Genomic DNA, 25295 nt, shown 5'->3' with positions numbered 1-25295 from the left:
CAACATGGCTTATACCTGTTGTATGTGAACGTAGAATCTATCACATCCGATCATCACGAGATGCTTCGAGACGACGAACTGTAGCAACGGTGCATACAAGGGGAGAACACTTTATTATCTTGATATTAATGTGAGGGATCATCTTATAATGCTACCGTCGCGATCTAAGCAAGATAAGATGCATAAAGGATTAACATCACATGCAATTCATAATATGTGATATGACATGGCCTTTCTTCTTGTGCTTTTGATCTCCATCTCCAAAGCACATGAGCATGATCTCCATCATCACCAGCATTGCACCAAGGTCCATGGCGCCGCTTCATGGTTGTCCATCACTTATATCTACTATAACAACTACTTGAAATAAAGCTATTACATGATGAATAGACACACAGGTCTTAAAAAATTTAAAGACAACCATTAGGCTCCTGCCGGTTGCCATAATACAATAATGAACATCTCATACAACAAATATAATCATCATCACATCATGTCCATATCACATCATCAAACCCTGCAAAAACAAGTTAGACGCCTCTAATTTGGTTTGCATATTTTACGTGGTTTAGGGTTTTCGAGTAAGATCCAATCTACCTACGAACATGAACCACAACGGTGATACTAGTGTTGACAATAGAAAGTGCAAATTGGAATCTTCACTATGGTGGGAGAGACAGACACCCGCAAAGCCACTTATGCAATACAAGTTGCATGTCAAGCGTGGAGCAAGTCTCATGAGACGCGGTCATGTAAAGTTAGCTCGAGCCGCTTCATCCCACGATCCCGCAAGATGCAAAGTACACAAACTAAAGCAACAAAAGCATCAACGCCCACAAAACCATTGTGTTCTACTCGTGCAACAGATCTATGCATAGACATGGCTCTTATACCACTGATGGGGTTCGTAGCATAGAAAACAAAAAATTTCCTACCGCAAGACAAATAAATCCAAGATCTAATCTATGGAACACCCAAGATCTAATCTACAAGATCGGAGCAACGAGATTGATATGAGACTAACCCTCGAAGATTTCCAAAGCCTACGAGATTAGATCTCGTTGTTGGTATAGACGATCGTCCCCGGTGCTGCAATCCGGCAGCACTTCCGTACTCGGTCGCGCGTACGGTTTCGATGAAGCCCCTTCCTCTCCCCGTTCCAGCGGGCAGCGGAGGTGTGGTAGATCTCCACGGAATCCTAGCAGCACGACGGCGTGGTGGTGGTGGTGGTGGAGAAGAATTGCTGCAGGGCTTCGCCTAAGCCTGCACAGCGTATGGAGGAGGAAGAGAGGGGGCGGCTAGGGTTGGATGAGGGGTTCCTTGGCCGGCCACCCCCTCCCCTCTTTATATAGGTCGGGGGTTAGCCTAGGGTTTCCCCTAGGGCCCACCCTTCCCCTTGGCCGGCGCATGGAGGGGGGCAAACCCCTCCCCCAAGTGTTTCCCCTTATCTCCTAATTTAAACCATTTATTTTAGGGGATAGATCTTATCTCTAAGTTTAAACCATTTAAACTAGAGATAGATCTTATCTCTAAGGGGGGCCGGCCTGGGCCCACATGTCATGGTGGGCAGGACCCACTATGCCATGTGGCGCCTATGTGGCCTCTCCCAGGGTGGTGGGCCCACTGATGGCCCTCTAGAACCTTCTAGAAGCTCCGGTCAAAACACCGGACTTTTTCCCGAACCCCGAAAAATGACTTCCCTTATATGAATCTTATTCTCCAGACCATTCCGGACCTCCTCGTGATGTCCTGGATCCCATCCGAGACTCCGAACAAAAACTTCGGACTCCATCTCATATTCCGAATCTACTTATGCGACATCGAACGTTAAGCGCGTCACCCTACGATTCGTGAACTATGTAGACATGGTCGAGACTCCTCTCCGAGCAATAACCAATAGCGGGATCTGGAGATCCATAATGGCTCCGACATATTCAACGATGACTTAGTGATCGATTGAACCATTTTCATACGATGCCGATTCCCTTTGTCACGCGATATTTTACTTGTCCGAGGTTCGATCATTGGTATCTCCATACCTTGTTCAACCTCGTTACCGACAAGTACTCTTTACTCGTACCACGGTATGTCATCTCTTATGATCCAATCATATGCTTGCAAGCTAATCAGATGACATTCCACCGAAAGGGCCGAGTGTATATCTATCCGACATCAGGATGGACAAATCCCACTATTGATCCATATGCCTCAACTCATACTTTCCAAATACTTAATCCCATCTTTATAACCACCCATTTACGCAATGGCGTTTGATGTAATCAAATTACCCTTCCGGTGTAAGTGATTTACATGATCTCATGGTCGAAGGACTTAGGCAACTATGTATCGAAAGCTTATAGCAAATTGAACTTAATGACTTGATCTTATGCTATGCTTATTTGGGCGTGTGTCCATTATATCATTCACGTAATGACATAACCTTTTTATTAATAACATCCAATGTTCATGATCACAAAACCATGATCATCCATTAATCAACAAGCTAGTTATACAAGAGGCTTACTAGGGACTCCTTGTTGTTTACATAACACACATGTATCAATGTTTCGGTTAATACAATTATAGCATGGGATGTAAACATTTATCATGAACACTAAGATAAAAACAATAACTAATTTATTATTGCCTCTTGGGCATATCTCCAACACCCCAAGTGCAGGGGATCGTCGTAGTACAATTCGATAAGTATTTGAGTGGCGAACCCACGAGAATCTAAAGGTAAACTATCTATTCTCTAAAGCCCAATAAGCCACTTATATGGCTTTCTATGCAAAGCTAGGAGATATGGTGTGTGTGTGTGTGTGAGAAGATTTTTACTATGAAAATACAAGTGCTGAAATCAAAATGCGAGAAGTAAAATTAATGCAAGAAAAGTAAAGTGCAATAAAGTAAAATGAGATGAAGTGAAGTGGAGTGGAGTAACTCAAGGGAGTAATTGTTCTAGCAAATTTCTACTTCATTTGTGTGGTTATCATAATTAGTGAAGCATAAAGATAGTCTTTTTATAGTTTCTTCTCGAGAGGAGTCATAGATAGGTGAAGCCATAGAGATGTGCAAATACACCACTAGTTATTGATCCTAAGGCCATAGGTATGAGCAAACAAATGAATCATTAAGACATAAAGTCCAACCTCCGCTGTAAGTTTAAAGGTCCCCATAGTTATACCCCCGTTTGATTAACCATGAATTAAATACAACATGCATCTAAGAATTGCGACATGGTTTCTGTCAAGCTCCAGCTGTCCCTCATCCTATCAACATGCACCGGTGACAATCTTATGCATCCCCCAACATATGTGTGCACTCATATATCAGTACAAAAGATCATCATAGAATATAACAAATACTTATATGCAACTATCACAAAGTATCTCACAATTACAAGAACAAGTCACTACTCAAACAAAGACATAGATGTACAATACATCATGGAGAAACGATAGATTGCCTCACACATCATGTTTGCCAAGAGATTACAAGGGGTATATGAAGATGGTGCTGCTGTAGATGGTGATGAGATGATGAAGATGTTGATGATGCCCACACCGGAGAGGGGGTGGAGTCCACCGGAGGCAATTTCGGGAGCATTTCCCCCCACCGATCTCCACCGGCGACGGCCTGCTGACTCTCTATTTATATGTTTTTGATCTCCGCCGTTGTAGCCTCAATGAAACCTTCGGGAGTTGTATATATAGTTGTTTTTAGGTCAAAACAAGTCGGTGGGCGAAAAGATCACGCGAAACGGACACTCGAGATGGGAAAGAGCACATGTGGCGTGCCCGGAGAGGGAGGGCGCGCGACCAGGCTTATTTCCCAGCATGTTGACCTCATGGAGTCCCTCTTCAGCCCATCTTGTTCGTATCGAAAATTTTGCAGCGTGGTCCCTGACCCTGCTCTTTTTCGAGTCTCGTAGCTCCTGTAAAGTCAAAAACTTTAAAAAGAGGCGTTTTCTGCCGAATAGAATTATAACTGAAGGAGAGGGAATTGTTTAGAAAATCTCCTAAAATATCATAAAACACGGAAATAACATTATATAAGATGCAAATATATGGTAATATGTTGCAATAAAGTGTAAAGTTCATGTATGCATTTTACATGCATCACACGATGCGGTTGTGAATCCACTGGTCAACCCAGAACTTCAGCTTCTTCCCGTCACCCAGATCGTGTTGCACTGTTGCTCTAAAAAGGGCTTCAGCGACATTAGCGATTGCAAACTGTAGCCCCTTCCAGGTTTTTTTCTTCCTCTCCCATCTCTAACCAGCGCCAGCACATCGTCAAAGGTAGGTTTAAGAGACACATATTTTTAACTCCTAGGCTGCCATACACCTTCGGGGAACTGATCATGTCCCAAGCCACTACGCACCGGCCCTTCCTTGCCTCAGAGGCTACCGACCAGAAGAACCCCCCCGCAGAACCTTGTTGATAAAGTTAAAGAACCATGGATAAGGCAACGACATGTGGTAAATGGGAGTTGCAACCAGAGTTGAGTCCACGAGCACCAACCTCCCAATTCTATCCAGAAGAGATGCATTCCATATGGGCTGCGACCTTGTCCACCAAAGGCTGCAGGTCCCGCTTCGATAACCTGATCAAGGAGAGCGGATGCCCCAAATATTGCACAGGGAAATGGTGTACTCGGCAACCCAAGATGGTCATGACGATGGGCTGGATGTCGACGACGCCGTCACAGCGAATTGGCAAAGCAGAGCTCTTCATCAGATTGAAATATAGACCAGAAGCTTGCCCAAAATGATGTAGGAGTTGAATTGCCGCCTCCGCCTCTGCAGTGCTCGGTTTGATCAGCATCACGACATTGTCCACGAAGAGCGATAGGCGGTACCTGATTCCACTCCTCTGGAAAGGCGCAAACAGCCCGTGATCCTCCACCAGCCTAATGATCGCAGTGAAGACGTCCATCATCACCAAGAACAGCGTTGGCGAGATAAGGTCACCTTGCCGGAGTCCTTTCGCTTGCCAGAATCTCTCTCCCGCGCTCCCGTTCACTAGAACCGTATTGGATGTTGAAAAAGCGTGATTAACCTGGCAATCCACTTAAGCCCAAACCATGTATGCCTCAAGATTTGAATGAGGAACAGCCACGAGACGGAGTCAAAAGCCTTTGCCATATCCAGCTTCAACATGATCGCCGGAATTTTCCTCCAATGAAGGTTGCGGATGGAGTGTTGTACCATGAAGAAATTATCCTTGATTGTCCGCCCTTTGATGAACGCGCTCTGATTTGGATTGACGAGCCGCGGCAGGGGAGCAGCGAGACGCAGTGCCATTGCTTTCGCCACGATCTTGGTGACACTATGGATCAAGCTGACAGGCCAGAAATCACCCACGTGCATGGCCCCCTCCTTCTTAGGCAACAGAGTGATGAATGTGCCATTCAAACGCGCAAAACCTATGGCATCTACCGAGTCAAAACACGACACAACATGTATGATTGCTTCCTTCACCGTCGACCATCAAGTCTGGTAGAATCTCGCCGTATAATCGTCCGAGCCTGGTGCCTTTTCAGGTGGTAGTGCATAGATTGCCTCCTAAATTTCCACTTCAGAGAAGGGAAACTCAAGAGTTGTTGTTTTCACGGCGGGAAGATCAAGTGCATTGAGATTGAGAGTAAACTCTCTCGCCGCAGGTTCCTCCAGAAGCTCCGTAAAATGATCCGTAGCCATCTCCTCCATATCTTTCGGTTCTGGAGCCACGACATCTCCTTTTCGCAACCTACAGATGTGGTTCCGCTGTCTTCTGTTCCTAGCGTGGATATGAAAAAATGCCATGTTTGCGTCTCCATCCTGTAGCCAAGCGATCCTGGAGCGCTGCTTAGCAACTATCCTTTACAGAGAAGCCAAACCAAGCACCCTTTGCTTCAGTTAACTTCTCAGCCAGTTCTCGTCATCAGATAGTTGCCTGCTATCCATTACTTTATCGAGCTATAATATCACCTCGTTGGCCATCAGAATTTGCTCTTTCACGTAGCCAACCCGGCGTTGACTCCACCGCGTGAGGACCCATGCAGTCGTCTTCAGCCTCGATTGCAAGTCCATGAATGGGTCCGGCTTCTCCTCTTCCTCATACCATGTTGCCGCCACTGCCTCTCTAAACCCTGGTACTCATGGACAAAAGGATTGAAAGTGGAATCTCGCCTTCCGGTGCATAGAGACATTAGTGGACATCATTATGGGGCAATGATCCGAGATGGAAGACAATAGCACCTGCAAGAGGCACTCAGGATGATTCGCGTCCCAGTCAACAGAGAACCACCTATCCAGCTTCTCCATCGCTGGAGTCCTCCTCTCATTGCTCCATGTATATCGCCACCCCACTAACGGTTGTACCTTTAGTTCTTGGTCATTCATCAACCTCAAAAATCTTTCCATACTACATCTATTTAGAAGTGCATTGTTCTTATCTACCGGATCTAGAATCAGGTTGAAATCCCCCACCACGGCCCAACAGCCCGTGAACACTGCGGGTACTGGGTCATTGGCTGGGAGGAACGGCCTAATTATCCGTTTCTGTGGAGCCCCGCCCGTTGTTACGGAAATATGCACGTGCTCATGCACCCGTTGTACGCGTGGAGAAGTGAGAGATGCCTCAATCACTCACATGTGTCGGACTCCACTCCCGTCATTGCCCGCTCTTTCTCCCTCATTCGCTCTCATTCACGCGGAGTTATGCGTTCCATCAACCGCCTTTCCATGGCATCCTCGCCTCCTCCGCCGCCTTCGTCCGGACTACCAATGGCTCCCGCAGCGAAGCTCAGTCCTCGGCGGGCATTCGACTGCACGCGAATGATCCACAACTACGAGACTGGCGGCTTCCACGATGCATGAAATGGGCTTGATAGTGTATCGGCGGCAACAGAGGAGCCGGTGGCGACGGAGGAGACAACATCTTCCATATCGTGATGTTGTAATATGTGCGATGGCCAGGCTTTTGGTGGCCAAAACTTTTTTTTTTTGTTTTCTTTGCATGATTGTGTTAGTTTTGTATATCAAAATGCCTAAGGCCTTGTTTGGTACTAGTGTTTTAGTGGGAATTGGTGAAGATAATACTCCAGAGTATTGGATGAATCTCTGTTATCACCCAATTCCACAAAACCCCATCCCCAATCCACTAGGTAGGGGTAGATATTGGGGATTAAAAAATTACACTAAAATTTGGGAAAAAGTAAGGATAAGTGGAGATTAAACTCGCTCATACTCTAGCACCAAACATGTATTGGGGATAAGTGGGTATTTGAAGTTTCGAGCGGATTATTCCTGGTAATGGTCACTAAAACTCTAGTACCAATCAAGCCTTAAATGGGCTAAAAAAGAAATACTAAGCCTGCCGTAATTAAGAGCCCGTTAGGGAAGATGTCCTCAATAGGCCGACGTTGTCCGGCGATATTTTGCCGGATATCCTATTGAGAGTGTACCTGAAAATGCTCTAATCAAATATGGACGTGGATCGTGGATCAATGATATTGAGAGGGATTTCATGCCTTGCTTACGCGGCGGAATCACAGGAGGACGGTAAATTCCATTTTATAGTGTCGGTCATTGAGTATGAGATCGCCCAAGATTTTCCAAGACATGAAATTTTTGATACTGCTTAATTCTCAGTTTGGAAAGGGGACACAGATGAAGGGAACGACAAATAGATTCGAAGAGGATATTTTGCGGATGAAAAGCTTTGATCCCATCCTGATTTTACAGATAATGTACTGTATGAAACTTATCCGTGTTGAGAATTGGATTTTCAAAGGTAGAAAACCACTAAAATGGAAATGCTAATTGGCCCGCGAAGCTTCCTGGGCGCCATGGAAAGCTACAGTATCCAAATTCCGAGAGAAATAAACGGAAAAATGACACCGCCATAAGGAAATTTCCATTTTTTGAGATTCCATTCCTTCCAGGCCACATGCAAACCCTCTATAAATGAAGCGCCAATTGGTCCCTAATGCAACAACAACCACGACCTTAGCAAAGCCAAGAAACAGAGCAAAGCAAAACCTCTCGAAGAAACTCCAAGACTCCACGACGATCGTCGAGCCCATGGCTCCCAACCTGAGCAAGGCGACGGCCGACATGGTCGGCGACGTGGCAGTGGACGGGCTCAAGCCGTCCTCGCGTTTCACCCTGAAGGGCAAGGACCTTGCCGTTGACGGCCGCCCGACCCTCCTCGACGTCCCCGCCAACATCCGCCTCACCCCTGCATCCACTCTCGTCCCCACAGCCGACGTCGCCGGCGGCTGCTTCCTCGGCTTCGACGCGCCGGCGCCGGACAGCCGCCACGTGGTGCCGATCGGCAAGCTGGTGGACACCCGGTTCATGAGCATCTTCCGCTTCAAGGTGTGGTGGACGACCCACTGGGTGGGCACCGCCGGCCGAGACGTGGAGAACGAGACCCAGATGATGGTGCTCGACCGCACCGCCGACCGCCCCTACGTGCTCCTCCTCCCCATCGTCGACGGCGCCTTCCGCGCCAGCCTCCAGTCCGCGGGCGAGGACGACGACAACGTAGCGCTCTGCCTCGAGAGCGGCTCGTCCGTCGTGCAGGGTTCCGTGTTCCGTAGCGCCGTGTACCTGCACGCCGGCGACGACCCGTTCGACCTGGTCCGCCATGCGGCGCGGGTGGTCCGCGCCCACCTCGGCACGTTCCGGCTGCTGGAGGAGAAGACGCCGCCGCCGATCGTGGACAAGTTCGGGTGGTGCACCTGGGACGCCTTCTACCTCAAGGTGCACCCGGAGGGCGTGTGGGAGGGCGTGCGGCTGCTGGCCGAGGGCGGGTGCCCGCCGGGGCTCGTGCTCATCGACGACGGCTGGCAGTCCATCTGCCACGACGAGGACGACCCCCTCGACGGCGCCGAGGGCATGAACCGCACCGCCGCCGGCGAGCAGATGCCGTGCCGGCTCATCAAGTTCCAGGAGAACCACAAGTTCAGGGACTACAAGGGCGGCCTCGGGCTCGGCGGCTTCGTGCGCGAGATGAAGGCCGCGTTCCCGACGGTGGAGCAGGTGTACGTGTGGCACGCGCTCTGCGGGTACTGGGGCGGGCTACGCCCCGGCGCGCCGGGCCTGCCGCCGGCCAAGGTGGTCGCTCCCAAGCTCTCCCCCGGGCTCAAGCGCACAATGGAGGACCTCGCCGTGGACAAGATCGTCAACAACGGCGTCGGGCTCGTCGACCCGGAGCGTGCGGCCGAACTCTACGAGGGGCTGCATGCACACCTCCAGGCTTCCGGCATCGACGGCGTCAAGGTCGACGTCATACATGTGAGTCTGTGTAATTTGGATTCAGTTTTGTTCGTTCATCTGCATCATTATCGTCCCGCATTTTTTTCAGTAGCTTGTCCTAACTTGATGGATATGATTACCTAAGTATATATGTTTAGCATCCATGAATTTGAATTAAGCTTATATAGAACTTTAGGAAGGTGCACGTGATGAGGTTCTGGACCTTTCTGGATTAGCAACCGATATGTGTAGAAATTGTATGAACAGTCGGGAGAATTAGCTCTGTCACAAAAGATGTCCACACTCCAACGGTAGACAATTTCAGGGGCGATCCTTTTCTGCTTTTATGAAGACCATATCCTGAATCCTGATGTCCAATTCAAGTTCTACTGCCAGTGACCTGACCTGTACGGTAGGATGGACAAGTATTTGACATTTCGGTGTTGATGTGCCTAATTAAACCATAAATTTGCAAATTACATGATGATTTTGTTTTTTTGAAAAAAGATATAATTTTGACTGACATTTTACCGTGACCTGAACGGTAGGAATATGATAGATAAGCATTTGACACTTGACACCACATCTGAATGTGCCTTGAAGATGATTTTGACCGTGATGACATTTTTGACCGTACTTGCAGCTGCTGGAGATGCTGAGCGAGGAGTACGGCGGTCGGGTGGAGCTGGCCAAGGCCTACTTCCGCGGTCTGACAGAGTCGGTGCGGCGCCACTTCGGCGGCAACGGCGTGATCGCGAGCATGGAGCACTGCAACGACTTCATGCTGCTGGGCACGGAGGCGGTGGCGCTGGGGCGCGTCGGCGACGACTTCTGGTGCACGGACCCCTCCGGCGACCCCAACGGCACCTTCTGGCTGCAGGGCTGCCACATGGTGCACTGCGCCTACAACTCGCTCTGGATGGGCAGCTTCATCCACCCGGACTGGGACATGTTCCAGTCCACGCACGCCTGCGCCGCCTTCCACGCCGCCTCCCGCGCCGTCTCCGGCGGGCCCGTCTACGTCAGCGACTCCGTCGGCAGCCACGACTTCGCGCTGCTCCGCCGCCTGGCGCTGCCCGACGGCACCGTGCTGCGCTGCGAGCACCACGCGCTCCCCACCCGCGACTGCCTCTTCCTCGATCCGCTCCACGACGGCCAGACCATGCTCAAGATCTGGAACCTCAACAAGTTCTCCGGCGTGCTCGGCGCCTTCAACTGCCAGGGCGGCGGGTGGAGCCCAGAGGCGCGGCGCAACAAGTGCGCGTCGCAGTGCTCCGTGCCCGTCACGGCGCGCGCAGGGCCGGCGGACATCGAGTGGAAGCAGGGCAAGACGCACCCCGTCCCTGACGTTGAGAACGCGACTCAGTTCGCCGTCTACTTCGTCGAGTCCAAGAAGCTCGAGCTGCTGCTCCCGGACGAGACGGTGGAGATCACGCTCCAGCCCTTCAACTACGAGCTCCTCGTGGTGGCGCCCGTGAGTGTCCTCCGTCTCGCCAGTGGTGGTGGCGCTGGGTTCGCGCCCATCGGGCTCGCCAACATGCTCAACTCCGGCGGCGCGGTGCAAAGTTTAGAGTCCAGCCCCAATGGCGGCGAGGTGACAGTGGAGGTGGCCGTCAAGGGCGCAGGGGAGATGGTGGCTTACTCGTCGGCAAGGCCCAGGCTGTGCAAGGTCGACGGCGAGGATGCAGAGTTCGTGTACGAAGACGGCGTGGTCACCGTCGCCGTGCCATGGACAGGGTCGTCGTCTAAGCTGGCCCGTGTCGAGTACATCTACTGATGAAGATACAAGGGCTCTTTCATCCGGAAGCTTTTACATCCGGGTCGTTATTTATTAGTGGGAGCTTCGAAATTGTATTGCTCGTAATGGTTTTTGGGTTTGTTTTACATTTTGTTTCGTCCCGTGGGGATTTTATTTAGTATCTGAACTCAACCAATAGAAGTTATGATTTTGGTACTTCCTTCGAGCTCACTAATTTTATATTTTTGTAAAGATATACATGCATCCACAGAAAGAAGTTCATATAACCCCATAAGTTTCATAGAAAGGACGCTGCACCCCTTAAGTTTAAAATAATGCTACACTTATGGAAGAAAGTTACGGAACTCACTAGTGTTTGGATTCACAGAATTGAACCTTGGAATTGAATTAGAGTGGAATACCAAATCCAAGATGGAAAGGAAAGGGCATCTAATTCTAATTCTATTGTTTGGGTGTGCATCATATTTGTTGTTAGAATCAAAGGGTGGCGTCCAATTCTAATTTTTGTTTGGATGTACAAACCGTGGAATTGTATGTTTTGTTGAGTTTAAACAATAAAAACTTGTGTATAAGTATGAAAAATAGTATGATATATTTGAATAGTTTAAACAATAAAAACCGTGGCACACATAATAATATTTAATAATCAAAATAAGATAGAACTACTACACACACGAGACAAAATGATCTTTAAGTACCAACAAAAATTACACCATAATTAGCCACCGAAGGAAAAGTACTCGCGCGGGTGTGGGCTGGAATTTACCCATAGTTTTCAGACGTTAATTCCATGTACATCCATTAACTGAATTGCTGGTCCAAATTCCAATTCGCTAATTCTAGATCCAATTCACTACATCCAAACACATACGTCCGTAGCAAAATTTCCCTAACAATTGGTTATAGACTCAGCATTATTGTTGTAAGTTTAAAGCAGCACACTTAACCCCCTTATCTTTCCAAAACCGGGTAATTGATCCCCTGACCTTATTATTAGTTGTTTTGCAAACCGGTTTTGCTGATTGGAGGGTGATTTTGTTGACTCCTGACCATATATTCCCACATTTCTCAGCTTCTTGGAATGACGATTGATTAATGGTGTCGGGCAGCTGGGCATCATACTCCCACAGTTCACTGTACTCACCCGCCTTGCTACTAAGAGCAACTCTAACAGAGCATGTAAAATGGGCTGAAATTGAAAAAGTTTGGCGACTATACGGGTTCAGGCTGAGAGTGGGTCAGAACAGAACCCGAACTCGCGGCGGCCCGTAAATCGTGTTCAGGAGCCCGAGAAACTCAGAGGCCGCCCAGTATTAAAAGGGGCCGCGGAGGGGAGTTCGGTTTCCAAACCCTACTCCCTCCGCCGCCGCCTGCCTCCTCTCCGGCGAGCCATTCCGTCGCCTCTAACGCCGCTTCCGCCATCACCCCTTCGTTCGCAATGGGGAGGTTAACGCGTAGGTAGGGGAGGAGGCGAATCGGCGGCGGGAAGGAACCACGGCGTCCGCCGGGTGTACGCGGGCTGCGCGAGGCGGGCGCGCTCCGACGGCGCATGGAAGCGGGCGGCACGGCAGTGGCCGCGTGCTATCGCGCGCCGGCAAGGGCGCGAGGAGGCGCTCGAAGAAGGAGAAGCCGAGGCGCCCCCCGCCGGCTCGTGCAGCCCGCCGATGCCGGCGCTACCCCCGCGCGGCAACGACTACGACGCAGACAGGCCGCCTGTAGCCTGCGAGAGCTCGGCGAAGGCGGCGGCGTTCGCGGTGGTGGCGCTCATCGTCGCGTAGGAGTCGCTGGCGAGGAAAAAACCTCCGCAGACGATGGGAAGCGCCCCGGTGACAATCCGGAGCCTAATCTAGTAGTTTAGGTCTCAAATTAGCGAATGTAGGTCGAACTATTATGTATTTTGGCTAGTTTAATGTAAATTATCGATAAATCAAACTTGATCGGAGCAAAATGGGTTCAATCACGAGTTTGATTTTCACGCGACGTTTACTTTTCGCATTTTCAGTTCGCGAGTTCGATTTCTGATCTGCACCATGACAAAAACCATCTAAACTCAACAGTTCGAAAGATCGAACTTGGCGTTTTTGGTTCCGAGATATACGGACTTTGCTAGAGACGCTCTAACCTCAACATCTCAATGACCAACATCAGACTCCTCGCCATCTCGCCGTTGGCGCCGGCATGAACTCCGACATGGTCACGACTGGCCTGCTTAATGCGCTCAGCATCATGGTCTGGTGCGACCGCGATGCCGGCGGCATTGTCTGGTTGGCTTTGGCCCGATCTTGACGACACAGCTCGTCGAGCACCTTCTGACGAATATGACGCTGCAAGGCTGGCTCGATCTAGTCCGGCGTCACGCGCGTTTAGCAACACCTAGCTCAACGGCGGAGACGCACCCACATGCTAGCTAGGCAAGCACACAGGTTCATGCCTTCATGGATCGCTTGGCTCATATGATCCCCCTATGCGTCGGCCACCCCCAAGACTGTACGGCAGGGGCCAGCTCTAATTACCGTATGGATGGGCTAATCCTAATTGGTTATGAGCATTACACAATTGTCATATGGCCCAAGCCCAAATAGCTCAGGAATTAGATGGCCTAGTTACTGAGCAATAGAATTCACGTCAGGCACTAGTTACGTGCGGCCTGGAGTGATTAATCCATCGACAAATACTAGTAACTCACACATCGCTGCCGCCGCCGCCCTCACGGTCGTGCTATGGCGTTCCGTCAGCGTGCGCTCGGACCTCGGAAGCGGCTGCCGCTTCTGCCTCTTAAGTCCAGCACTGGGCGATGACTGAACAACTGCCGCTGATCACCGTGGTCGGACCATCGTCCAGATTTCTCAAGGTACATCCGGACAACTATTTGATCTATTTTGCTGACGGTAGTGGCTAACGGATTAGTTAGTGTAGTTCTATCTGCTCATATGAGAGATAGATCTAATTTAGCTTAGCTATACGTCTCCTAGGAAAAATTGAAGAGAAATAATATGTAGAACATATATATGGCCTTTTTCAAGCTTTTGGATTTGGTGCTCCCGAGCACTAGTGATCCTATTTTAATTTTTTTTTTGTAAATTGCACTTTTTAGTTTCAAAAAATCACAAAATTTATTCCGTGAATAGATATACATGTATTGAACACCCGTGTGAAGTTTGGATAGAAATTTCGTTCTGGTTTGAGCTACGGAAAAAAGACAAATTCTTGACTGTATATAGAGGTACGTCACAAAGAAAACTGTTAGAAATTTGTCTTTTTTATGTGGCTCAAAATAAAATGTATTTTCTCCCAAATATTTTGGCGTGCCTTTGTAATGTAATCTCACGCTACCATATTTTTTTGTTAATTTTTTCGAATCTTGAAAATGTGATTTTTTGAACTTGTAATTATAGGGATCACTGGAGCTCGTGTGCTGTTAGAGGTTTTCGCTTTTTCAAGCCTATTGCTTCAAGCGCTGAGAATATGATAGAACAAATATAAATTGTAGCTATCAAAAGTATTTTGTTTGAGTAATTTTCTGAGCACACTTGTTGATATGGAACATTGTTGCAGAAGAGATATACAATTTCCATGCGAGGACATATTGCATATATGTGCATCATATTTGATGTGTGACCGTTGTCTCTTTCGACCCCCACCCCCCCCCCCCCCCCCCCCAATGCCCAAATCCTGGATCCGCCCCTGGCGTTAATGTACTTACACATTTACTACGCGCTGGCCACGTTCGAGGCTGGGATCATCACGGACAAGTCATCCGAGGCTGCAGCACGACGACCCGGCCACAGACATGCAACATGCACGTCATGAACACACACGGAAGGAGCGAAACTATGGGCGTGTTCGGTAGTCTGGGCCTGATTCGTGGCTCAGTGGCAGGGTGGCCAGGCCCCCTATGTGTTGAATATATAAGCAAATATCCATATGATATAAATTATGACTAGGAAAAGAACAAATAGACTAATCGTGCAGACTAGTAAGATAGATGAACAGATCACATCTAAACAAGATAAACCGATCGCATCTATCACAGAAACTAGATTGCAACTTGGATAGTGGACTATGCCTTAAACTACAAGTTTTCTGCGCACTAGCTTCATACAAAGCCTAGACCGATACTAGGCTGCCGCGAGGCTTCCTCGCGGTTTGGAGCTTATACGTCATACTCCAGGGCCTTTCATGAGTTTACTAGAGAGCACCCAACTCTCATAGATTGCGACGTTTAACAATCAGACTCATATAGGTGTGTTCTTCAAAAGATGTTCTGCAGGACAACATCTCTACTAAAATAAGCCACTTAGAACACTTTAAGATAATTATCAACCTGTCATGCAGATTAGGAGAGTATTGCATCTTACAGAGTGGTAAAATTGCTATATGGATATATACTCTCCTCCCAGCTGACCAACAGTTTGTCTCCCAGCTCTAATTCACGGGATCTCCGATCACATAGAGTGGGTTACCACCGTGGGCAGCTCATAGTGTGGGTCTCATACCCATCTCTCTCGATGCATTTTCTATCACATTTCGTGATAGTCCCTTTGTGAAGGGGTCTGCCAGGTTTCTAGACGTATGGATATAATCCAACGCAATAACTCCGGAGTTTCTCATTTTCCTGACAGTTTTCAATCTCCTCTTCACATGCCTTGATGACTTCATATTATCCTTAGAACTGTTTACTTTGACGATCACAGTTTGATTATCACAGTTCATAGGAATAGCGGGTATTGGTTTCTCAACCACAGGTAAGTCCATCAAAAGCTCACGAAGCCACTCTGCTTCAACAGTGGTTGTGTCTAATGCTGTGAGTTCTACGGAGTTGACCGTCAAGGCAAGATTGTTCCCTTTTGACATTCCAATGGCACGATTGTGAGAATAACGAGAGTTTTGCTCGAGCACCTTGAGGGCTTGCATCTCATGCACGGCTTGTTGAGAAGTAAGAGAGGAATATCATTCTCTCCCAACAAGAGTCTTGACATCAATGGGTTCAAACGGCATCATGCACTCGATGTACTTCTCCTTGGTCCAAGAGTCATTGATGTGGGTGGCACCCACATTCCGGAACGCATCGGCAACGGTGAGAAGCCTTCCATACATGGCTTCATGATCTTCATCCGGTAGCCTCATGAATCCTTCGGCTTGATTCCGAAGATACTGGTACTTGTTCCTTCTCATGCTATCACTTCCAATGCAACTAGCGGCCAACCCATCCCAAGCTTCCTTGGCGGTGGTGAAATTCCGAACACGAGACAATTCTTGTGTCCCCACACTAGTTTGGATCATGTGCAAGGCGGTGTTGTTGAGTTGACTATCAACCGCTTCTCTTCTAGTCAACTTGTCGGGGTTGTATGGCTTGAAGCCTTCCACGATGATTCTCCAAAGTTCATTTGAGGCACTGCAAACATGAGAGCGAAACTCAAATTGCCATGTATCGTAATCTTTAACATTAAACTTAGGTGGGTCGCCCCGAATGTTTACATGAGGGTGGGGAACCGGGATATCGGGAGATAGGAAAGGCGGAGCCACTCGATTGTACCTCTCACCTCCACTAGTTCCCCTAGGAGGTGCAATGGGAGATTTGATAGTAGTTGAGTTATCACCATCCACGGGTTTGGTAGAGGAGGGTAATGCCGAAGCACCTCCCTCTTCTAACACACCCGTGTCCTTTACCTCTACGGCGGGAGCCATGGGAGGGACCGGAGTCAAAAGCTCGGAAATCTTTTTTCTCATGCTTTCCATTTGAGCTTCCATGGAGGACCTCAACGAATTGAAGTCATCCATGGAGACCATCTTAGCGGCCCCTTCCGCAGGCCCATCGTCCAGCATACTCTTAGGCGGTTAAGCCCGAAATAAGAGTCGAGGCTCTGATACCAATTGAAAGGATCGTATGCCGCACCTAGAGGGGGGGTGAATAGGTGCTAACCAATTTCTAGTTCTTTTTCAATTTAGACTTGACACAAAGGTAAATTCTCTAGATATGCAACTAAGTGAATTTACCTATATGACAAGGTTACCAACTAAGCAAGATATAGCTACGCAATATATAGGAGATAGAATAGGATAGAGGTAACCGAGAGTGGAGCACGCGATGACACGGAGATGATTCCCGTAGTTCCCTTCCTTTGCAAGAAGGTACGTCTACGTTTGGAGGAGTGTGGTTGCTACGAAAGCCAAACCAATAGCCACGAAGGCTTCACTCAGATCTCCTGTGAGCAACGCCACGAAGGCCTAGCCCACTTCCACTAAGGGATTTCCTCGAGGCGGAAACCGGGCCTTTACAAAGTTCTTGGGGCACACATCCACAACCGAATTGGAGGCTCCTAAATATGTAGCAACACAACAATCAACAACAATACATCAACACAAAACAACTAGGGATCCAAAGAGAAACCCTAGCAAGGGGGCCCTCAAACAAATTAGTTAACAGTATAATGGAACCACCTAGGAGCCTCCACAGCCATTTGGAGCCTTGGGCCGTCCGATCAAGTCCTTGAATGGTTTAGATCTGTCTACCTAATACCGAAACGTCCCTGTAAGCGATTCCACCGGTAGTTCCGTTATAAGGGCCAGCAACGTTACCCGGGCCGCTACTCCGCTGATCTGCCTGGGCATTCTCCTGTTAATCGGGCCGAAAAACCTTTAAATGGGCCAATAGGTACATGAGGCCTGTTTTCTTCTCGCTCGATTCACCTTCTCCTCCCGTGATAACCCTTCGTCCCTTTTTCTCCCAGATATGCTCAGGCGGCGGCTGCTGCAAAGGAGAAGAAGGGGAGGCGGTGGACGCCACTCCTTCACCTGGTTCACTTTCTGCGCCATCCGAAGTTCCTCGTTCCTTTCTCCTCTGTCATAGAGACGCTCACCGTCGCAAAAACCCAGCAGCGTGCTCAGGCGTACTATCATGGGATCCGACCTCGCACAGGCGCCTGACCAGAAAGGTACGCCGGTGGAATTGTTGGCACCTCACGAGGCAATGGGACGGGATGCTTCCCCCACATTCCTCTAAGAAGTCTTTCTCTCATACTACGTATATGCTTTTCTTTTCTACCTGCGGTGGAGGCGGCGCCCCACAATGTACAAATGATTTCTCCGGTTAGTTTTTTTTTGGACTATATCTAGCGGTGGCTATTATCTCTGGCTAGGGAATTGCATATGAGGGCGAAGGGAGCAAGAGAAGGTAGTGCACAATCATAGAGTGTTGGTCCAAATCCTGCAGCGGTTCATGGCTGGCCATCTACACCCTGGGAGGCAAAGCTACGCCTCGGCCACTTCAGCCCCATATTATATCCTCAAATCCTCAACCACCTTGCTTATTTTGAAGGTATTACTCTGAAACCCATTGTCTTCAATGCATTCGAGACATCCTTGATGTAGAGATTTAGACCTTTTTATTACGATGAATCGTACATATTAGACGATCTTACTCTTTCTCTCCATCCCAAGTTAATTTCATCTCTCTTCTCGTAAGCACTTGTGTTATCATCACATCTATGATTTTTTTCCTTCATTTATTGAAAGTTCCGCTGCTCTCCAGGGAGGATAGTGTTGCTGATTTCCTGTACTCATGCGTCATGGACATCTCGGGAGAATGTTGTCAGAAGACTTGGAGTACTTTTTTTGTATTATAGATTCCCTGATTTTGTACCTCAGCCTTCGATGGGGAGCTCTCACCGATTTGGCTGCTAGAATATCCTAGGTAATAAAGTTAATTTGGAACATGAGAAATTTCATGTAACAGCCTTACTGTTTATATCATGAATAAAAATAGCGCGTTATTTCGGCGCTAATAGCACGCTATAGCGTTTCTAGACAGCCCATGCTACATCATTCCGACGCTATAGCGTGCTATAGCACACTATTAACGTACTTTTCGGCCGACGCTATTTTGTTATAGCGCGCTATTTTTTTTCCTTTGCAAATTTAAGAAACGGTTATCTGTGCCCACCTATTTTGTTAAATTACTCCTTCAAAGATATCCTTTGATACTTTAGCAAACACTATGTCAGATTTGTAAGTTCACATTGCTTAATTGGCTATTTGATCAAATGATCATGTATGCTAAAATATTTATCTTGCATGTTGTTTTCTTAAGGTTTATTGCATGCTTCTGTACATTGAAAAATCTTGTTATATTTGGCCACTAAGGACCATGATTTAGTTTGTTCAATCTATTCGATGAGCTCGCTGTTGACAGCAAAGTTATGTTCTACTAGGAAAACCATGACCTCGAGGGAACACTATTTAGTGTGTTCAATCCATTCGATGTGCTCGCTATTGATATGAAAGTTATGTTCTACTAGGAAAACCAAACTTCATTCTGCTGTTGTTGGGCACATAAATACTTATTGCAGGAAAGACAAGCTCATATTTTCATGCCACATTTTGCAGGATGTAATGCTGCAGCTTTGTAGAAGTTCATTTGAAGCTGCCAACACTCTGGAAGTTGTTATTTTTCACGGAAATTTGGCAACCATCCTTGCCCCTCTTCAATTTCTTCTAAATCAATGCCACAAATGCAACTTCCTTTATGTAAATCTTGATTGTTAATTTATCATGTAGTAATTATTAGCAACGATGAAGTACATCAGGTAACTGTTAGCAACGATGAAGTACATCAGGTAGAATAAGAAACTCATATACTTATGTGAGCATTCCTATATTAGTTTGAAGAGTGATTTCAGTTTAGCTGCAGTACATGACATGTGACGTTCAATAGACCATTCCTACATTAGTTTGAAGACTAATTTTAGTTAGCTACAGTAAATAGACCATTCTGAAATTCAGTTTTCTAAGAATTGTCTGATTGGCTTGGTTAAGCTGTCAAACTTTACATTGGTCAACTGATTTGTCTAATTTATGCTTCAAATCAGATATCATTAGAAAGTCATTCCTACAATACCCTAGCACTTGATTAACCGAACTACATCATCAAATTGCCAGCTTTAGAGTTTCAAATAAGACCAATAGTTATTTGCTTTGCACTCTTATATTTCCTTTTGATAAAAGACCTACGCTTTTAGTATTCTTATTTTCTTCTTGTCATTTTTTCTATATAAGAACGAAAGATTTATTTTGGCTCTAAAATACATTAGTTAGAACATAAATAAGCCTTCTTTTCTCTGATTAATGAGTACTAAAAACTTTGCCTTGAAACAAATTATTTGCACATACCTATCCATAAGCACTGATAGTATTGTCTCTACCTTTGTTGGAATAAGTAGCTGCTGTTTTATCCCTAGGGAATGGACTTCTTTGAGTAGTGAGTATTAAACCTTCTGTATCAAACAATTTATTTTCGTATGCCTATTGATAAGCACTAGGATTATTGTCTCTACCTTTGAAGGAACTAGGAAAAGTAGATGGCGGGAGGTATCTATTTAGATACAACATATAAATAGCTGGTGTATAGTCCCTATGGACTTCCTTGAAGGAAAAATAACTTGTTTGATCAGCCTACCAAGATATCCTTAATGATGCATTAAACCGGCAACAATGTTAAATTTGATCTGGTTGTGACTGAATTATTTTTCGGGAAGTGACTTTAAAGTTTCATGCATTATTTGTCATGTTCATGTATTCATTTCAACTATAAATATGAGATTATTAGATGTAAAAAATATATGAATTGTGTCACAGGAAACTGAAAATAAGAAAAGCAACATGATCTTATCTCTGGTTATTCATGCTGAATATGTATTAGAGCAGAGTATGAAATCGTATTGTTTCATGAAATTCATTACTTATATCAGCTTATTTTTGCCAAATTATTGATGTTTTGCATTCATATCTTTCGTCATTTCGTTTTGCTCCAAAAGTTCATCCTTTTTCCATGCATTGAGATCCTATCTCTTGTAAGGAAATGACAATATAAATAATACGGAAGTCACCAAAGAAGGGAAATATGTAAAAGATAGTAGATGCTTCTTTACAAATGTTAGTTGGTTACTATTATTCATATTCAATCTGTTTACTACCAGGATATTTCTAGCATTAGTTTAGTGAATTACTAACAAGGTACTTTACCGAATATTCACTACATGGATGTTATCCGAGACATATATTTTTAACTGTCCCAAATATGGCAGATGTTTTTTACATTGTTCTATGAAAATCGAAATACAGACGGGCGCGGCAAAGCGCGCCTCTATGGTCTAGTGAGGGGGAAATGTAAATCTCTTCGGTGAGGATGTAGATCGGTGTCTTCTCCTTCGAATCTCCAAAGATCAAGAGCTTTGGTTGGGGGAGGAAGGAGATCTTGCAAATCTTGAGTTCTTGAGGTGACTCTAATGGTGGTGAACCTTGGCAGATTTTTGTGCAATGATTGAGCAACTTGTCCCATTGGAGAAGAGAGCTATTTATATGATTGGAGCTGTCAGATCTGACCGTTTGGACGCTTTCCAGTAACACCAGAAGTTCCGGCTGGCACCGGAAGTACCGGCCAAGTGGGCCGGAACTTCCGCCAGGAAGATTCCACGCAGACGACCTAGTCAGAAAGAGATTGGGGCGAAACTAGGGCGGAACTTCTGGCGACCGGAAGTTCCGGCCAAGTTCCGGAATTTCGAGAAAACCTTACTAGACATACTGAGCCACAATTTGCCGATTTCCGGAACTAGCCCGGAAGTTGGGCGGAAGTTCCGCTGGCCGGAACTTCCGGCCAACTGCACCGGAACTTCCGGCCAGCTAAACAAAAGCTTCAACTGAGAGGTGCTCTGAGGGGAGAATCTGGGCAGAAGTTCCGCTGGCGGTGGCCGGACCTTCCGCCCCTGGGCGGAAGTTCCGCTGGCAGTGGCCGGAACTTCCGCCGGAAGAGAAAAACCAGCATAGCATCATTTTTGTCGGTCCAATTCATCAGCCAAGTATATATCTTGAAATCTTGTACCTGTCTACATCAACACACATAAAAATATAACTAGTGTTGACGTCAAACACACAAAACCCAAAAGGGCGGGAAATGTTCTTTCAATCTCCCCTTTTTGGTGTTTGATGACAACACAAGTATTTGCAAGGAATGAATAATGTAAACAACAAGAATGTGAGAGATATAGAGGAGCTCCCCCTATTTATGAGCATTAATACATAAGAAGCTCCCCCTATATCTTGCATCCGTCTTCCATGGGTTAGTAATACAACATAGTGATATGCATATAGCTAAATAGATCATACACACATAGATAACCATAGAAGACTCACATCCGGAGTTTACCAAACTCAACGATAAGGTTCCAAACACATAGATAAGGTTCACAAACCACATAAAAGCTAAGAACATAGTTCGACACCACAAAGATAAACGAAGTCACAAGCGATAAAAATCAAAGCCAACACGAGCTTGTGACTTCCCCATGCAAATACCCAACGGAGAGCAACCTAATAAGGTCTCACTCTCCCCCTTTGGCACCAAGGCACCAAAAAGGGATAGGAGAAACTACGCATCCCAAGGGTCGGCGTTAGCCCAGCCGGGAGGAAGATCCGATGGAGCGCCGGGGTAGGGTGGAGTGTGAGGAGGAGACTCGATCTCGAGGCCATCTGGAGGGAGAGGAACGCCATGCTGAGAGACCCACTCAGCCTCCGAAGTGATATTCTCCTCGGATCCGGGAGGAGACACGTCCACACTGAGAGCCCGCATAATGCTCTTCTGACGAAGCCGAGACTTCTTGGCCTCAACATGCTGCTGATACTGACGGTGATTGACCGCTGAGGTAAGACAAAAAAAATTGTCGCATGCGGCGGGCAAGCTTAGAAGCCCAACTAGGTGGCTTCTCAACCATGGGGGGAACATCTTCAATGGGCGCGTTGTGGCGCTTGACCCGAAGAACCTTCACTTCATGAGATGTGATGTTGAGAGGAATAGAGTGAAGAAGAGTAGTCTGACGAGTAGCAACCCATGTGTCTTCAATGAGCTTCATAATGTAAGAGGCAAATGAGGGAAGCTTTTTCTCCATCACACATGACCACATCTCATTGTAGATGTAGTCCATCACATCAAGCCTCTCACCGGTGCCCTTTTTAGCAAAAGAGTTTGCCATGAGATCCACTTCATATAAATGCAACTCATCCAGGTTGCCACCTTTGCAGTGGCGGAGCTTGACAAGAAATCATGGGCGGGCCAAGCTAAAATAAACACAAATTTTTTTGTTGCGAAACACAACGCTTCACTAGTTATTGATCAAATTTCATTGTTCCCATTGGTTACATAAAATCAGAAGGTATACCAAAATAAGCTAGATATTAGATGGGTTTAAGTATGGAGATACATATTACAGGTCAGCTGCCCAATCTTTGATGCTTTTGAAATCTGAAATGGCATCATCATAGTTGATTCCTCCAAAATATCACACTCTATGTGAACTAACGGGTTATTAGCAAGATTGACATCTTCCATCTTGTTGTGCAGGCTTGCTTTAATAATCTTCATACTAGGATACCTCAAAAAAAAATCTTCATACTAGGAAATACATGTTCAGCGCTTGTAGAGAAACTGGAAGAGTACCGACTAACGAGCAAATGTAGTGCTGAAGTATCGTCTTCTTCTCTTTTTCTTTAACTTCACTGATTTCATTTCTTTTATTTCCAAGACAAAGTCAATTCTTCTCTAAGTGGTTTTTCTCATGGCTGCTGCAATTTGAAGAAAACCTAAACATTCCGCCATCCCATGCTATGAAATTGCTACTCCTTACCAAAAAAAAAAAACAGGGAAAGAAAGAAGTAATACATCTGGATAGAAAATTGGAAAGGAGTAGGGCCTGATTCGGTCGCTTGCCGGCTGCTAAACCTCCGGCCGGTGCCGACGCATCGGACCCTTGCGATGCGGCCGCACCTACAGGTTGCAGCAGTGGTGCCCTGGACACGCTAGCTGCACGCGGCGCTGCTGCCTCCTCTGCCCTCCTCCAATTGCCCCCCAAATCCCCTCATTTCCTTGTCTAAACACGTGTGGCCGCCATCCCAATGGCCGCTGCCTGTGTAGAGTTCTTTCGAGAGGGGAATGCAGACAGACTGACAGAGATAGTCGAGCGCAGGAACATCTCCGTGGACTGTGGCTGGGTGGAAGGGCAGGCTGTTGTGTGCTCACGGGCTAGGATGGGCCTTATAGGAGTTGAATATTTTGCAAAAAAGCTGGGCGGGCCACGGCCCGGTTTGGCCCCAACGAAGCTCCGCCAGTGCACCTTTGGGTCCAATAGTTTCCCGGTAGACACGAAGCATGATGTCCCAAGTAGGGAGAAGATCCACATCTTGCCCGGAATATCCCAACCTTTGATATAAAGGTGTTCCAAGACTTCCTTGGTTTGAGCAAAAGAACTATCATGACACCTCCAACCATTTGCATCCACTCCCGGAGAGCGAGGGTATCCAAGAGCATCTCCAAAGCTTGCCAAGTTAGCCTGGCACAAGTCCTACTGCCTCGGCTCTGTAAATGTCAACTGGGATGGTACAACTGCGACATGTACTATCTCAAATGACAAAAGTTTTACGGTGTTGTTTCGTATTTTCCGGCAGAGCCTTCAGCGCCGCATGGTTTCGTACGGGTAGAGCTGGGAGTTGTTGGGGTGTTGGGTGCATTGATGAATCTCTACTGCTTCGCTGAGTAGCAGAAACTGTATACAGTTTTCTTTCCTATCTTAGCTACTGAAGATGAGGATTTGAATCATTTGATAGGTTTGATAGGTGGTTTAATTTTTAGCTATTAATGGTATAATATATACGAATAAAAGATCTTTAGTATTATTTATTATTTTACATCACAACGGATAAGAATGAAAAAATATAAAATATAAAAATACATTTTTACTTTTGACTAGTACTTAGTACATGAGTTAAATTTGTCATCTATAACTTGTGCTTTTTTACTACTACTACGCGTCGTTCTCTCTTCGACGGTGCAAAGAAAAAATTCAATCAACAAAATTTCAAATAAAACAATTAGTGACCTTTTTTTAACTTTATCGTAGCAAATATTGGCATACTTAATAGGAAAGTAGCAGAAAAGTTTTGTTATAGGAACTTAGTATAGTGAGAACAATTTTAATGTGTAGTTTATTTAATGTAGGAAATGAAATGAGAACAACAATTGGTGCCAATTGTTCCGACTTCACGGTCGCGTGTATAGAAGTTAAAAAAATAAATTAAATGCGTCGATAGCGAAATGGATGGATGAAGAGTTGTTGATCAAAATATATGATAATTAATTTTTTATATTTTATTTATTTTGATTCTAAATCTTTTGAACCAAATATCTTATTATTGATTAAGGATTGACGATTTTTATGTTTTATTTGGTTGGAATGGTATTC

At 46.4% G+C, this 25295-nt stretch overlaps 1 protein-coding gene and 1 long non-coding RNA gene across 2 annotated transcripts; both read left to right on the top strand.

Moving 5' to 3' along the window:
* Window positions 1-7968: 7968 nt before the first annotated feature.
* On the top strand, window positions 7969-11205 carry LOC127341208 (galactinol--sucrose galactosyltransferase). The gene is made up of 2 exons (XM_051367005.1): window positions 7969-9290; window positions 9895-11205. The coding sequence occupies exons 1-2, from the start codon at window positions 8073-8075 to the stop codon at window positions 11026-11028; spliced, it is 2352 nt and encodes a 783-aa protein (XP_051222965.1). The 5' UTR covers window positions 7969-8072; the 3' UTR covers window positions 11029-11205.
* Window positions 11206-17724: 6519 nt separating this feature from the next.
* Window positions 17725-19713, top strand: LOC127341209 (uncharacterized). Its single transcript, XR_007875340.2, has 4 exons — window positions 17725-17945; window positions 18150-18328; window positions 18542-18703; window positions 19396-19713. It is a non-coding gene; the product is annotated as an uncharacterized lncRNA (long non-coding RNA).
* Window positions 19714-25295: the final 5582 nt, after the last annotated feature.

Source organism: Lolium perenne, chromosome 3, assembly GCF_019359855.2.
Source record: "Lolium perenne isolate Kyuss_39 chromosome 3, Kyuss_2.0, whole genome shotgun sequence".
Lineage (NCBI taxonomy): Eukaryota > Viridiplantae > Streptophyta > Magnoliopsida > Poales > Poaceae > Lolium > Lolium perenne.
Note: the sequence above shows the minus strand (reverse complement) of the source record. Positions and strands in the feature narration are given on the sequence as shown.